Raw genomic sequence first — 12,426 nt, 5'->3', positions numbered from 1 at the left:
AGTCCTCCTCATAAAATATTGACCCTGGCCGATTCCTTCAAGAGTTTTCCCTGCACTTTCTTCAAGTATTTTTATAGTTTCATGTCTTAAGTTTAAATCTTTTATCCAGTGAGAGTCTATCTTAGTTAATGGTGAAAGGCGTGAGTCCAATTTCAATCTTCTACAAGTTGCCAGCCAGTTCAACCAGCACCATTTGTTAAATAGGAAATCTTTTCCCCACTGAATGTTTGTAATTGGCTTGTCAAAGATCAAATAATGGTAAGTAGCTGTATTCATCTCTTGGTTCTCTATTCTGTTCCAGACATCTACTTCTCTGTTTTTGTGCCAATACCATGCTGTTTTGATCACTATCAATTTATAGTACAGTCTCAGGTCTGGTAGGGGTGATTCCTCCTGCTGTGTTTTTATTGCTGAGTAATGTTTTGGCTATTCGAGGTTTTTTCTGATTCCATATAAAATAAAGTATTATTTTTTTCAAGATCTTTAAAGTATGACAATGGAGCTTTAATAGGAATTACATTAAAATTATATATTGCTTTGGGTAGTATAGACATTTTAACAATGTTGATTCTTCCCAGCCATGAGCATGGTATGTTTTTTCATTTGTTAACATCTTCAGCTATTTCTTTTCTTAAAGTTTCATAGTTCTCTTCGTAGAGATCTTTCACGTCCTTTGTTAGGTATACTCCCAAATATTTCATCTTCTTTGGCACTACTGTGAAAGGAATAGAGTCCTTGACTGTTTTTTTGGCTTGGTTATTGTTGGTATATATAAAGGCTACAGATTTATGGGTGTTGATTTTGTAGCCTGAGACATTGCTGTATTTCTTGATCACTTCTAAAAGTTTTGTAGTAGAATCCCCAGTGTTTTCCAGATATATGAGTATATCGTCTGTGAAGTGTGAAAGTTTGATCTCTTCTGACCCATGTGGATACCCTTGATCGCCTTTTCTTCCCTAAATGCAATGGCTAAAACTTCCATTACAATGTTAAAGAGCAATGGAGACAATGGGCAACCTTGCCTGGTTCCTGATCTAAGTGGAAATGATTTCAGTTAAACTCCATTCAAGATGATATTGGCTGTGGGTTTGCTGTAGATGGCCTCTATTAGTTTAAGAAATGTCCCTTGTATACCAGTTTTCTTTTTTTTTTTTTTATTGTTGGAGATTCATCGAGGGTACAATAAGCCAGGTTACACTGATTGCAATTGTTATTTCTTAAGTGTTCTGATCATGAAGGGATGCTGGATATTATCAAAAGCTTTTTCTGCATCAATTGAAAGAATCATATGGTCCTTATTTTTTAGTTGGTTTATGTGTTGAATTACATTTATAGATTTATGTATATTGAGCCAGCCTTGAGACCCTGGGATAAATCCCACTTGGTTGTGGTGTATAATTTTTTTGATGTGTTGTTGGATTCTGTTTGTTAGGATCTTATTGAGTATTTTAGCATCAATATTCATTAGTGATATTGGTCTATAATTTTCTTTTCTTTTTGGGTCTTTCCTTGGTTTGGGGATCAAGGTGGTGTTTGCTTCATAGAATGTGTTGGGTAATATTCCTTCTTTTTCTATATTTTGGAAGAGGTTTAATAATATAGGTACTAGTTCTTCTTTAAAGGTTTGATAGAATTCTGACGTAAAGCCATCTGGTCCTGGGCTTTTCCTTTTAGGGAGATTTTGTATAGTTGATGCTATTTCAGAACTTGATATAGGCCTGTTCAACATTTCCACTTCGTTCTGGCTAAGTCTTGGTAGGTGGCATACTTCCAGGTATTGGTTGATTTTTTTCAGATTTTCCTATTTCTGAGAGTAGAGTTTCTTGTAGTATTCATTAAGGATTTTTTGAATTTCTGAGGGGTCTGTTGTTATTTCATCGTTACCATTTCTGATTGATGAAATTAGAGATTTTACTCTTTTTTTTTCTGGTTAGGTTGGACAAAGGTTTATTTATTTTATTGATCTTTTTAAAAAACCAGCTTTTGGATTTATTGATCTGTTGTATAATTCTTTTGTTTTCAATTACATTTGATTTCGCTCTGATTTTGGTTATTTATTTTCTTCTGCGGGGTTTGGGGTTGGAGTGTTCTTCCTTCTCCAGTTGCTTGAGATGTCCTGGTAAGTTATTAACTTCCTCTCTTTCCATTTTCTTGAGGCTTGCAGTGCTATAAATTTCCCTCTTAGGACTCCCTTTGCAGTATCCCAGAGGTTGTGGTAATTCGTGTCTTGATTGTTGTTTTGTTCCAAAAATTTGGTGATTTTCTTCTTAATCTCATCTATAACCCATCTATCTTTCAGCATAAGGTTGTTTAGCTTCCATGTTTTTATATGGGTATGCAGGTTCCTGTTGTTATTGAGTTCAACTTTTATTCCATAATGGTCTGGGAAGACGCAAGGAATAATTTCTATTTTTTTAAATTTGCTGAGATTAGATTTGTGGCCCAGGATGTGGTTGATTTTGGAGTATGTTCCGTGGGCTGATGAGAAGAATGTGTATTCAGTTTTGTTGGAATAAAATGTTCTGTAGATGTCTGTTAAGTCCACATGTTGAATGGTTAAGTTTATTTATTTTTATTATTATTTTTTTTATTAAATCATAGCTGTGTACATTAGTATGATCATGGGGCACCATACACTTGGTTCATAGACCATTTGACACATTTTCATCACACTAGTTAACATAGCTTTCGTGGCATTTTCTTAGTTATTTTGCTAAGAACTTTACATTCCACATTTACTAGGATTCACATATACCCTTGTAAGATGCACCGCAGGTGTAATCCCATTAATCCCCCTCCCTCCACCTACCTCCACCCTCCCTAGTAAAGTGTCTCAAGAATGGAAGAAAAAGTACCCAATGTACTCACCCTTATTGTGAAACTAATGTAGGACCTTCACATGAAAGCTATAACCCAGTTACAACCTAAGAATAGGGAGAAGGGGGAAAGGGAGGGTTAAGTTTAAATCTAAAATTTCTTTGCTTAGCTTCTTTTTGGAGGATCTATCCAGCACTGCTAAAGTGGTGTTAAAATCTCCAACTACTATGGAACTGGAGGAAATTATGTTGCTCATGTCTGTTAGAGTTTCTCTGATAAGTTGAGGTGCGTTCTGGTTGGGTGCATAAATATTAATAATTAAAATGTCATCATATTGAGTGTTACCTTTAACAAATATGAAGTATCCATCCTTGTCCTTCCTTATTTCGGTTGGTTTAAAGCCTATTGCATCTGTGAATAGGATTGCAATGCCTGCTTTTTTCTGCTTTCCATTTGCCTGGAGTATAGATGACCATCCCTTCACCTTGAGTCTATATTTGTCTTTTAATGTAAGATGCAATTCTTATATGCAGCAGATATCTGGCTTGAGTTTTTGTATGTAGTCAGCCAACCTGTGCCTCTTTAGAGGACAATTTAAACCATTCACATTAATTGAGAATATTGATAAGCCTTTCGAGAGTCCAGTGGACATTTTTAATCCTTTTGCAATTGTGGAAGTTGGAATTTGTCTGAGATTAGATCATAATTTTCTGGGTGGGTTTACTTTTGTGGTGGAGGAGTACGCTGGTCTTTATGGAGGATGGGTCTGAGAATATCCTGGAGAGCTGGTTTAGTTATGGCAGATTTCTTCAACATGTGAATGTCATTGAAGTATTTAATTTCTCCATTATAAATGAAACTCAGTTTAGCTGGGTACAGGATCCTGGGTTGAAAGTTATTTTGTTTTAGAAGATTAAAAGTCGATGACCATCCTCTTCTAACTTAAAAGGTTTCAGCAGAGAGATCTGCAGTTATTCTAATATTCTTGCCCTTGTAGGTGATGGTTTTCTTTTGTCTGGCTGCTTTCAGAATTTTCTCCTTCATATTAAGTTTAGTGAAATTCATTATGATGTGTCTGGGGGATGTCTTACTTGGGTTGAGTCATGCGGGAGTTCTGAAACTGTCTGCTATCTGAATTTCAGAATCTCTTGGCATGTCTGGAAAGTTCTCCTTCATAACCTCATGGAGAAGAGACTCTGTGCCTTGTGAAGCCACTTCGTCACTTTCGGGGATCCCTATAAGATGAATATTGATTATCTTCGAATTATCCCAGATCTCTCTGAGAGAATGATCTGTTTTTGCCCTCCATTTCTCTTCCTCTTTGAGAGTTTGGCAGCGTTTGAAAGCTTTGTCTTAAATGTCAGAAATCCTTTCTTCTGCTTGCTCCATTCTGTTCCTGCGGGATTCTACTGTGTTTCTCAGATCTTTGAGGGCTGCAACTTCTTGTCTCAATGTGTCAAAATCTTTGGTCATTTGGTCTTTGAATTCATTGAATTCTTGAAGTATCTTTTGGATTACTGCTTGGAATTCTAATTCAATCTTACTTGCTATCCAGATTCTAAATTCGATTTCTGACATCTCAGCTATTTGTTTATGCATGGGATCTTGTGCTGTGTCTGCCCCATTGATCCTTGGGGGAATTGATCTATTCTGACCATTCATATTGCCAGAGTTTTTCTGTCGATTTCTCCTCATGATGGTTTTTCACTGTTGCCTCTGGCCATCCTCAGAGTTGGGGAGGTGTTTGTCTGAGACTAGACCCCAGCAGGATCACTCTGTTGTTGCTGGATCTTTGTAGGGAGTGGCCCTGTATAGTTCCTCTGGGGCTGCCCCAGCCATGGAGTTCTGGTTGTGGAAGCAGCTCTGGAGTGTGACACATCTGGATCCAGCAACAGGGCGGGAGGTGATGTGCACAGTTCTGGGAGTGCCTGGTGCCCAGTGACTGGCACAGAGAGCCCAAGGCTCCAGCAGTCTCTGGCCAGGAGAAGGGCTCTGCGCAGAGGCAGGGAGGGCTCCAGAGGGCACGCGGCTACCAGAGTCCCTGGCCTGACGAGTGGGCTGGTGTGGAGGCAGGGAGAGTATAGGAGGGAGGACACAGGGTTGCGTGGCTCCCACAGTTTTTGTCAGGGCATGCAGAGGCCCGGTGGGCGTGGGTCACAGGTCGAAGGTTGTGACGCAGCTCTTATGGAGGTCCGGTGGCGCCAAGCCCAGGAGTTTGAGGTTGCTATGAGCTGTGACACCACGTCACTCTACCCAGGGCAACAGCCCGAGGCTCCAGTGTCACTACTATACTTTTAAACTAGTAATGTATTATGAACATTTTTCATGTCAAAGCCTCATATTAGTTGAGAGCTTTTATTCTGTATTTTATTATATGAAATTATCTACAATGAAGTACTTCTCTGTGATGGGATATTTAAGTTTCATATTTTTTCGTTGTAAAAATCATTCATATTCTTCCTGCACTATTTTGGTAGACATATTTAATTATTTTCTTTTTTTTTTAATTGTGTTTTATTTATTTGTTTTTATTAGATCATAACTACATTACTGCATTTATGGTGTACAATGTGCTGACTCTATAGACAATCTAGAATGTTCACATCAAGCTGGTCAACATATTATTTTCTGAGAATTTTATTTTATATTCATACATATAGATGTGAGATGCCTACATTAAATGGTATATAAATATTTAAGTTGTTTTTATTTGCTCTTTTTGTTGGTTCTTCGCTAGTTTTATTTTTCCCTTGTGGTGGTTGTGGTTTAGAGGAGATACCTAGGAGTGTTCCCATGCCATCTTCCTAAAACCTTCTCAGTTTATTTTAAAATATGTTAGAGTTGGTTATAAAATTTTTTCTAATAAATATTACAATTAAGCAATTTTTTTTCTATTTTCCCTGGTAAAATGGTATAATCAAGAATTTTTTTTCTGACCATAACAAAGTTTTCATTTCTAACTAAATTCTTTTTTTTTTTTTTTTTGAATTTCAGATTAATATGAGGAAATAAATGTTTAGGTTACATTTTTTTCATTTCTAAGGTAAAGTTCAAGTTGTAGTTGAGCTGTTCACCCAGTGGGTGTGCTGGACACCCTTACATTGTACACATTAGGTGAGAACCTGGCAATCACCCTTCTAACTAAATTCTTCACTTTTCAGAGTTTTATATGAAAGAACATTAGTTGGAATATTAAAAGCATGTTTGTGGCATTATATTTCAACATTTAGATATAATTTTATCCTATTTTAGCATGTAATTCAACTATATGCATAATACCAAGTAGAGTAATTTTGTGATGATACACCAAGAATATCACTGCTAATTTTACAAATGTAAACATTCTATAAAAAACTAATCAGTTTTATTGGATTTGTTTTTAAAGGTATTAATTAATCTCCGCAACCCAAATTATGAAAATGGTGATTCTCTTAGTTTCAGGACTCACTTGGGTTTAATCCAAGTTCCTCTGAAAGTAAAAGACATCCCTGAATTGGTAAGTATAGATATTTTAAAATAAATTAACATATTTTAGAATATAATATTTAGCAAAATATTTTAGTATAGCATGTGTCTGATGAAATAGGGTAATCTACTCACTATGTTAATTAATAATGTGACAATTCTTTTATATTGTAAGTATGTATATAGAGAGAGCAAGTTGCTTTCCATAAAAGTAATGTGAATAATGAGGTTTTTATATATTTAAAAAATAGCAAACAAACATGATTATTTTCCCTAGACATGACTAGATAAGTAAAGGAAGTCTGGAGAATAAATCCAATTTATTCCTATTTTAGCACAGCATTTGATAGCCCAAGTTTACTTAAAAATTAATTTATTAATAAATTATTTTGGATATCTTCAGTGTTTAGTTGATCGAGAGCTGAGTGAAGCTAGCAAGCACAGATACAGGATTATATTGGAAATTTTACACAGTGATTTTAGAAGATAAAATTGATAAGTGTTCTATGTACTATGTGTGTGTGTGAGAGAGAGAAAGAGTGTGTGTATGTTTTAGGAAAGGTTTGAACGTTAGTGGTTCTTTACTCAAAAGGACAATCATCATTCCTTACTTTACTGATTAGCCTGAACCAACAAAGGCAAAATCAAGAACTATTTTTGCAAAACAAGTTTTTGTTTTAAACAACAGTGGCATTCATATTGGTCAAAAGGCATCAAAGTAATAACTTACCTTAGGCAGGAAAAATTAGAAAGAAAAATATTATTAAAGTATTTCGATTTGGAAAAATAGGATGTTGGATTCTTTTTTTATTATGTGTATATATTAATTTTTCCAAAACACTCATATCTTTCCTCCTCATGTTTATTTTACATGAAAATAATAAATATTACATAGTAATACCTTATTAAAAAGACCCATGATTCTGCTCTTTAATTTTGTATTAATACATTATTATTTAAATGTGTAATATGTCCTTTCTTTTTTTAGATATTTGAATGAAGGAAAGATCTATTTTACATTTTGATTTTTATTTCAGCTGATGTGTAAGTGAAGGCTATCTTTTAATAATATGGGGCAAAGTATAAGATCTTTGTTAACTCTGCATATCTTATTTTTCAGAAAGAATACTTTGTAGAACTTGGCTTAACTACAGGACAACTGGGTATAGATGATTCTACACAAGTGCCTCCTGGTTAGTATTTCTCCCATATGACATATAATTGATAATTAATTATAATGAGAGTAAGTTTAAGATTTGTATTGCTATTTCTAAATTAATCTAACAACTTTTTATAATATCTGAAAATAGGCATGCTTTTGCCTCTCCTTGGTTATTGTTAATTATTGAATAAAATCCTATGTTTTGTAATTATCAGAATTCAACTAAATTTTGTCTTTTTATTTGAAGGTCTTTAAAATAATTTTGAAAAGTCACTAGACATACAAAGTTATTTTGTTAGCAGAATCTTCCTTGGCAACACTCATGCTATTTTGCTTTCCTGGCCATTACTGTCTACTTTTGTTTTTTTATCACCCAGTAATATAATTATTATTACAATAAATGTAAACGTTGGCATATTCCTTAAGTAGACTTAGCTTTTGTTTTTTTGGACACAGGTTTTACTTTTTTTACTTTTTAAATTTTCAGAAAATTAGGGGGTACACATGTTTTGTTTACATCATTTTTGCACAGATTGAGTCAACGTTACACATGTAAGTGTGCCCTTTACCCGATAGTGTACCCAGTAGGTGTGAATTTACGTATCCCGTCCTTATCTCTCCCCCAACTTTATTTTTATTGAGATTTACTTCCATATGTGCCCTTAAGAGTTGATCAGTTAGTTCCAATTTGGTATTGAGTACATGTGTTTGTTTCTCCATTTTTGTGATGTTTCACTTAGAAGAATGGTTTACAGATCTCTCCAGGTTGTCTAAAAAGATACTAGATCACCTTTTCTATGGCTGAGTAGTACTCCATAGTATGCATATTCACTCATGTATTGGTGGGCACTTGGGTAGTTTCCACATCTTTGCAATTGTGAATTGTGCAGTTATAAACATTTGAGTGCAGATCTCCTTTTTATAAAAGGACCTTTTTTCCTTTGGATATATACCCAGATGTGGGATTGCTGGATCAAATGGTAGGTCTACTTTAAGTTCTTTGAGGCGTCTCCCATACAGTTTTCCGTAGAGATTGCACTAGTTTGCAGTCCTGCCCACAGTGTGTGAGTTCCTTTCTCTCTGCATCTATGCCAGCATCTGTTGTTTTAGGACTTTTTAAATATGAGCCATTGTTACTGGAGTTTGGTGATATCTCATTGTGGTTTTGATTTGCATTTTCCTAATGATTAGAGACATTGCACATTTTTTCCTGAGTTTGTTGGCCATTAGTATATCTTCATTTGAAAATTTTCTGTTCATATCTTTTGCCCACTTTTTAATGGGGCTGTTCGGTTGTTTTATGCTAATTCACTTGAGTTCTTTGTAGATTCTGGTTATTAGTCCAAAATCTACAAAGAAGGCAAATATTTTCTCCCATTCTATGGGTCGTCTATTTGCTCTTCTGATTGTGTCCTTAGCTATACAGAGTTTTTTAATTTGATCAGATCTCATTTATTTTTTTAAACTTTAATTATCCAGTTTCCCTAACTTTTCTCTTTTTGCGTGTAAGTGCAATGTACTTTTCATAGAAGAACCAGATAGGTAATTAGTTATAATAAAAAGGAAGTAAAAATTGACTTAAAGTATGAAAGGCCTATCTTGTAGTGGAAATAAAACTGAACTGTGGTTAGGGGACTATCTAGTCTTTCCTGCGCCACTGGCTAACTGTGTGACTTGGACAAGTCACTAAACATCTTTGGACTTGTTTCTTCCTCTATAAAATAAGGAAGTTGGCTATTTTTTATTATTCTGAGAGTAACATTATATAATAATTACTATTATCATTACAAATAATAACAAATGGGTTATTGAGCACATACTATGTGTTACATGAATATTATCTCATTTTAACCTCTCAGCAACTTTATAAGGTATGTATTATTACCATTTTTTAAAACTGTATTACTGTATAATGTATATAGAAAAGTACATATATCATAAGAGGACAGCTCAATAAATTTTTATAAATTGAATATATCTATTAAATATCACTCAGAATAAACAGAAGTCCCTCTCACCCTCTTTTAATCTTTATCTTCCATTTCAAAGACAGCCACTCTTCTGATTTCTAAGAGTATAGATTAGTTTTTCCAATTCTTAAACTTCACGTAAATGGAAGCATACAGTGTGTCTTTTTGATATTTGTTCACTTTATGCTTGTGAAGTTCAGCCAAACTGTGTGTGTTCATAGTTCCAGTGGTGTACTGTATTCATATACTGCACACATATTTATCTATTCTGCTCTTCCAGGGTCTCTGGGAAGTTTTAAATTTGGACCTAGTACATAAAAAGGCTTAAAATATGTGATTTTTGGTGAACATATATATATTCTTCTGTTAAGTAGGCACCCTGGAATGCTTTTTCTGGTTCCTAGGGTTTGTAATATGTTAGTCTTAGTAATAAATACCAGTAAGTTGTCAAAAGTGCTAGTACTAGTTTATATTTTATTTATTATTTTTTAATTTTTTTATTGTGTCAGGTTAATTTGAGGGTACAAAGAACTAGGTTACAATGTTTACATTTGTTAGGTAGAGTCCTTCTTATATTTATGTCCCTCCCCCAAGACGTGTGCCATACACCCTAACATTGTGCCCAGTAAGTGCAGCACATACGTCCCTCCCTTCTCTCCTCTCCCCACTCTCTAATTCCACTGCCCCCCGCCTTAAATTGATTTGAGTCTTTCTCTTATGTGGGCGTATATTAGTTCATCTACTGGCTTCATATTGGTATTGAGTACATTGGATTCTTCCCCCTCCATTCTTGTGATAATTTACTAAGAAGAATGTGTTTCAACTCAGTCCAGGTTGCTTTACAAAAGATGTAAAGTCTCTACCTTTTTATGGCTGAACAGCATGCCATGGCATACATACACCACAGCTTGTTAATCCATTCCTGGGTTGGTGGGCTTTTAGGTTCTTTCCACATTTTGGCAATTACAAATTAAGCTGTGATGAATGATCTAGTGCAAACGTCCCTATGATAAAATGGTTTGCAGGATCAAATGGGGAGTCTAATTTGAATTCTTTGAGGATTCTCCATACTTCCTTCCCAAAAGGTTGTATTAGTTTGCAGTCCCACCCATAGGGTAAAAGTGTTTTCCTTCTCTCCATATTCATGCCAGCATCTGCAGCTTTGAGACTTTGTGATGTGGGCTATTCTCACTGGGATTAGGTGATATCTCAGAGTGGTTTTGATTTGCATTTCTCTGATGATCAGAGATGATGAGCAGTTTTTCAAATATTTGTCTTCATCAGAAAAAGTTCTGTTCATATCTCTTGCCCAGTGGTAGATGAGATTGTTCTTTTTTTGTTGATTAATTTGAGCTCTCTGTAGATTCTAATTATGAACCGTTTGTCAGATTTATATCATGAAAATATCTTTTCCCATTCTAAAGGTTGTCTTTTTTGCTTCACTTGTGCCCTTGGCTGTGTGGAAGTTTTTAACCTTAATTAAGTCCCATGTGTTTATTTTTGTTGTCCTAGTATTATTTTGTGCTTCTAGCAACAGTGTATGATGGTCATGGTTGCCGTATGTCCTCGCCAAGGTTTTATGTATTTCATTTTCTTTGTTTTAGGGAGTCTGGTAGTGTATAGTGGTATTGCATTGTGCTTTTAATTTTCTTATATGAGGTGAAGTTCCTTCCAGTATTACTGCCATTTTAAATTTGAAGAAGTGGAGATGTTAAGTAATTTTCTCAAGGTCACAGAGCTAGCGGTAGAGCCAAGATTCAAAACTTTGAATCTTTGCCTCCAAAGTCTGCTACAGTATGTTACCACCCTCCAGCCACCTTTGATAGCCTTTTCTTGTTTTATAAGAAGATATAAGATATCTTACAGAATAAAATATGTTATACTTCAACTCATGGCAAGTAATAGCCACGTGTAAGAAAAGAAAAGTAATTAGTAACACAACCTTGAATTATATTTATATATTTCACTTTTGAAATCATTTTTAGGAATTATTTAAAATTATTCTAGATCTTATAGTAGAAAACTTAGTATACTATATTTCTTAATATAGAATATAGATTTTCCTTCTTTGATTCACTAGTAATACAACAAATGTATTTAAGACCCTGTGGAGGACCAGGGACTGGTGAATAAATAGACACAAGACATCATCTCTGCTCTTAGACAAATAGTAGTAAGTGACAGATAAGATTCTGTGTGGTATTTGCTGTTGTATATAAGGGACTATTGGAACAAATGAAAGAACATCTAAGTCTGCTTGGAAGAGGTTGACAATCTTTTAGTTGATGCAGTTATTTTTTTTCTCTCTTTTTTTCAAAGCAAGACTACTAAAAACTGGGTCAAATTAGTGTTCACCAATGAAATTGTTTACAGTGATATAATCCTTGGATTTCTGTCTGGCTTGTGAATTGCTAGGCAACAGTATTACTGGGAAAGAATGGGTCATATATAACTACTTTTGCATAGAATTTCCTATTTTTATTTTTTTGTCTATGGCTTTAGTTAATTTGGAAAAGTAATATGTTTAAAAATGTTGCTAGTACTTGTGTTTGGCTAGAAGCAAATACAGAAGTTTTGTATTCAGAATTAACTTTAGGTATGACTTGAACTGTTTTCTTACTCATCTTTAACACCTGTATTACCTGTATTTTATCATTACAGTTATTCAATTATTATTATATTTGAAGAATATTCCCCACTTATCAGCTTTTGAATAAAAGTCAAGAGAATAGTTCTTACCATTATACTACTGAAACCTTAGTTAACAATAGCAAACAAAAGCTTTTGTCATAGCCATTATTTCTATAAACTCTCATGAGCATGCATGTATTTTTTTTTTTTGATATTTGTAAAAAAATTTTTTTTAGTATGTTTTTTATTTTTTCAAATTAATATGCAGGTACAATTTTTAGGTTACATTGTTCTCACTTCCAGGGTAAAGTTCTATTCGTAGAAGAGCCCCTCACCTAGGGGGAGTGTTATACACCCTCACAATGTGCTCATTAGGTGAGA

The 12,426-nt window shown here is 34.5% G+C and overlaps 1 protein-coding gene across 1 annotated transcript in view; it reads left to right on the top strand.

Annotated features, from left to right (window-relative positions):
- Nucleotides 1–12,426, top strand: part of TBC1D19 (TBC1 domain family member 19) — a 128,910-nt gene that overhangs the window by 51,466 nt on the left and 65,018 nt on the right. Inside the window, exons 8-9 of the mRNA XM_053577513.1 lie at nt 6,203–6,313; nt 7,403–7,475. Coding sequence (XP_053433488.1) covers nt 6,203–6,313; nt 7,403–7,475 — 184 coding nt within the window. The remainder of the gene's footprint in view (nt 1–6,202; nt 6,314–7,402; nt 7,476–12,426) is intronic.

The sequence above is a fragment of the Nycticebus coucang genome, chromosome 23, assembly GCF_027406575.1.
Source record: "Nycticebus coucang isolate mNycCou1 chromosome 23, mNycCou1.pri, whole genome shotgun sequence".
Classification (NCBI taxonomy): domain Eukaryota; kingdom Metazoa; phylum Chordata; class Mammalia; order Primates; family Lorisidae; genus Nycticebus; species Nycticebus coucang.
The sequence above is the reverse complement of the archived record's forward strand: the minus strand, read 5'-3'. Positions and strand labels throughout refer to the sequence as shown.